The 4,432-nt window shown below is 50.8% G+C and overlaps 1 protein-coding gene across 1 annotated transcript; it reads left to right on the top strand.

The window, feature by feature from the left end:
- Nucleotides 1-641: 641 nt before the first annotated feature.
- LOC135441412 (olfactory receptor 14J1-like) lies at nucleotides 642-1,574 on the top strand. Its single transcript, XM_064700958.1, has one exon. The coding sequence runs from the start codon at nucleotides 642-644 to the stop codon at nucleotides 1,572-1,574; it is 933 nt and encodes a 310-aa protein (XP_064557028.1).
- Nucleotides 1,575-4,432: the final 2,858 nt, after the last annotated feature.

The raw sequence follows: 4,432 nt of genomic DNA, 5'->3' as shown, positions 1-4,432 counted from the left end.
CTGTTTGTCTGGCCTGCCCTTAAGGTTTTGCTGCCAGGGAGATGCCCCTGGGCAGGTCCCTCTGCTGGGAGGGGTCTGCAGGGCAGAGCTGAGCCCCCAGGGCTGGGTTGGGCTCGGGCAGCACTGGCAGGGACAAGGCTTGGATAGAGAGAAACAGCTCCCAATAGGCACAACTCCAGGATGCAGAGAGCCAGACCGACCCTTGGTATCCCTCCCTGTCCAGCTCCAGAAGGAAAGAGAAAAATTTAGAGATGTTGACGTAGAAACTGGAACCTTCAAATGTCCACTTTATTTTCAAGGATGTTTGAAGTGCAATCATGCTGAACTAGAGGGAGGTATACTGATCAAAGGGCACCTGTGTGACACCAGCAGGTCTGACTGCACTGGGGCACCGGGAACCCTGTTTTCCCTCTGGGCTCCAGTGTGTTCAGGATGAGAGTAATGCTGAAGATCAGGCAATAACTCAGAAGCACAAACCCAAACTTAGAAAAAAACCCCCCAAAACTAAGTGAAATTTCCCCAAAGAAAGAAAAGTAATTTTTAGTGAATGTGCAACAAAATACAAAAGAATTGACTGAAGGAAATTTGTCATGGCTTGTGAATGTCTTGTTTCAGCAGTCCACCATGGCCAGAGTGAAGGAATGTCCAACAGCAGCTCCATCAGGCACTTCCTCCTGCTGGCACTGGCAGACACGCGGCAGCTGCAGCTCCTGCACTTCTGCCTCTTGCTGGGCATCTCCCTGGCTGCCCTCCTGGGCAACGGCCTCATCATCAGCGCCATAGCCTGCGGCCACCACCTGCACACGCCCATGTTCTTCTTCCTGCTCAACCTGGCCCTCAGCGACCTGGGCTCCATCTGCACCACTGTCCCCAAAGCCATGCACAATTCCCTCTGGCACACCAGGGACATCTCCTATTCAGGATGTGCTGCACAGCTTTTCTTTTTTCTTTTTTTTATGTCAGCAGAGTTTTCCCTCCTGACCATCATGTGCTACGACCGCTACGTGTCCATCTGCAAACCCCTGCACTACAGGACCCTCCTGGGCAGCAGAGCTTGTGCCCACATGGCAGCAGCTGCCTGGGCCAGTGGCTTTCTCAATGCTCTGCTGCAAATGGCCAATACATTTTCCCTGCCCCTGTGCCATGGCAATGTCCTGGGCCAGTTCTTCTGTGAGGTGCCCCAGATCCTCAAGTTCTCCTGCTCACACTCCACCATCAGAAATATGTGGATTTCATTGGTTGCTGCCTCTTTAGCTTTAGGCTGTTTTGTGTTCATTGTTTTCTCCTATGTGCAGATCTTCAGGGCTGTGCTGAGGATCCCCTCTGAGCAGGGAAGGCACAAAGCCTTTTCCACCTGCCTCCCTCACCTGGCCGTGGTCTCCCTGTTTCTCAGCACTGGCACATTTTCCTACCTGAAGCCCTCCTCCATCTCCTCCCCATCTCTGGATCTGGCCCTGTCAGTTCTGTACTCGGTAGTGCCTCCAGCCCTGAACCCCCTCATCTACAGCCTGAGGAACCAGGAGCTCAAGGCTGCAGTGTGGACACTGATGAATAGACAGTTACAGAAACTTTAAACTTCTGGCCAATTTCTGCAAATCTCATGTAATAAAAGTCATCTTTGATAGTACTTGGGTTTGGTTATTGATATGTTCTTGTCTTTCGTTTTAGCATTTTATTATTTACAACAAAGTAAGGTAAGTGTTTGTGCCATTTCTCATTTTGTTTCTCTCAACCATCACGGTGGCCTCAGACTGTGTCAATGAGGAGCTGCACTCTCAGTGGCTTCAGACAGAATAAAGGCTCTCCGAGCACAGTTTTCACCAGAGATGCCCCTTTTGTTGCCTTCTCTGGAGCTGCAGCAGCAATGTCTGTGTGCAGAGCTGGGGGCAGATCAGGGCTGGCACAGCAGCTGTGCCCAGCAGCAGCAGCAGCAGCACTTGGTGTTGCCAGTGCTGCTGCCGTGGCCCTGCCCCGCTGCCCTGATGGCCCTGGTGTTGCTGCAGGGCCTGAGTGCTCTCGGGGCCGGGCACAGCCCTGGGGGTGGCAGTGCCGGGGCTGCAGCAGGGACAGGCCATGGGCACTGCTGGGGCAGTGCTGACGCCTCAGCCCGGGGCCTGGGGGCTCCGGGCTCCTTACCCAGGCTCTCTCAAGAACACACCCAGGCCCATGCTCAGCACAGAAAAGCCCCATGAGCAGCCCCAGGCTGGCCGTGGGCAGGCTGGGGGCAAACAGCATGGCTGGGGCTATGCAAGGGTCCTGGGGCAGACGGGAAGGAGCAGCAGAGCAGGGGCTGATCCATCCCCAGTGCGCTGCACAGCCCAGGGCAGCGTCCCAGAGCGTCCTCATGGAGCTGCCAACAACATCCCCCCTCTGCAGCCCTGGCCTCTCCCCCAGCTCACACAGGTGCCCCATCCTTGCAGGCACAGACACGGCAGCACTGGCTCGGGAGCCCCTGTTTGCATTGCACAGAGCAGGGGGAGCACCCCCATGCTGTTGGTGTGGGGACATGAACCTGAGGGAGCACAAATGCCATCAGCCCCTGGGGCCAGAGAGGGCTGGGGGACACCAGGGAAACCACTCAGGTTTGTCATGGCCTCTGCAGTCAGCCAGAAAGTTTGTTCCCATGAGCTGGGAGTTTCCTGTCCCACTGCAGACGCTGTTACTCAGAGCCAGGGCTGCCTGGCAGCCACCCCCAAACAGCCCGAAGCATTTCCTTGGCTTTTTCCTTTGCCTTCTTTCCTGATCTAGATTTCTTCCCATTGCCCATCCCTTCCTCCTCCTCTGAATCAGCCCATCCCTGTTTGCCCTTTCCTCTCTGGCCCCACTCCCCATTGCAGTTTCTGGCTTGGCACTGACTGCCCAAGCTATAAAAACCCGTGTGACCCCTCAATAAATGCCATTTGCTGTCCACCACGTTTGTGTCAGGAGCATATGGACCGAGTGACCCTGGGGTTTGGGCCACCGTGCCGGACTAAGAACCAGGTCACCACACCTTGAGAAGGCAACAGCAAAGAAAAGTCAAATGTTTTGACACTGAGAGAATAAAAAACTCTCCACTAAAACCAATGAGCTCTTCTGTCAGAGAAAAGCATAACCAGGAGGCAAGGCTGGGTGAGTCTACAGTCCGCCTAAAAACAGCCACTCCAATTACTGGGTACAGCTCAGCAGTTGTAGAGTTTAGGGGAATGCCTCATACCAGACTCCTGGGAATGCTCTTACTGATCAAACTTGTTAACAACACGCTGGGAAGTCAGAAGAGCCCATGTGCTAAATGTTACTACCCCCTTTACAGAGGGGAAGAAACAAGTTCTTTAATACAAGTACATACAAATTTAAACTTAAACTGTGCACACCTCTCTCTGTTAGCAACCTGTCAAGGGGAAGGGAAGACTTACTGGATTTCACAAAATATAGCCACTTACCAGCAAGGACTGCCTGGGGAGTGTCCTATAGGAGATGCTTGGCTTTGCTTTGAACAAAAGTCCAATCAAAAAGGCACAGCAGACGTAATAAAAGAGAAAGAAGTAACAACATCAGTAAATGAGAAAGAAGACCTAGAAACATCATGTGGGAAAAACTTGTTCATAGATTTAGTGGAAAAGATCAGTAAAGAGTTGAATGTAACTAATTGCTGGATCTGTGGAAATACACAAATGGCCAAAGTCTGGCCTTGGGAAGGGGTCAGCTTAAGACCAATAGATATCTTAAAATGGACACAAACAAGACAAAAAGTACCAGCTATTGGACAAAGAGGAAAAGAATGGTGGGAATTAACGTCTAAAATAATTGGAGAAGAGTAGTGTATATCTAGGAAAGGGAAAATGTATAAAACCCCAGTAGGAGATATGTCCTGTAAAAGATAATTAAAAGCAAAACATCCAGTAGCTAGACAGATCTCTAGAGAGCCCACTGAATACTGGTCCATTGGGAAGAAAGAAATGGGGTGTATCTGCCGAGAAGGAGATAAATTCCATGAGTGTACTGGAAAAGGAATAAACCCATTCTGGGGAGTGAGAGAAATATCCACATACTGGGAATTTCCAATGACTATTAATGATGCTTCTTGGAAAGCTCCAGAAAACCTGGTTTGGATATGTGTGAATGTGGCTTACACTAAATTACCCGGGGAGTGGAGCAGCACTTGCACTATGGGAATTAATAAACTGTCATTTTTCTTACTCCCAAAAGAGCGTGGATCGAACCTAGGGGTCCCAGTATATGATGATTTGAACAAATCTAGCTGACCAAAAAGAAACTTAATTGAAATTGGAGGAACCCAGACACAGAAAAACACAGCATGGACTCCCCAGGAAATAATTTGCACTTTTGGACCGGCGACCTGGGCTCAAGATGGATCCTGGAGACACCGGACCCCAATTTATACGGGGTTAAATCGGATTCTGAGATTACAAGCACTACTCGAGATGGTATC

The sequence above is a fragment of the Zonotrichia leucophrys genome, unplaced genomic scaffold (assembly GCF_028769735.1).
Source record: "Zonotrichia leucophrys gambelii isolate GWCS_2022_RI unplaced genomic scaffold, RI_Zleu_2.0 Scaffold_282_67233, whole genome shotgun sequence".
Lineage (NCBI taxonomy): Eukaryota > Metazoa > Chordata > Aves > Passeriformes > Passerellidae > Zonotrichia > Zonotrichia leucophrys.
Note: the sequence above shows the minus strand (reverse complement) of the source record. Positions and strands in the feature narration are given on the sequence as shown.

Coding starts and splice junctions, on each gene's coding strand:
- LOC135441412 (XM_064700958.1), top strand. CDS start 642: ATGTCCAACAGCAGCTCCATCAGGCACTTCCTCCTGCTGGCACTGGCA.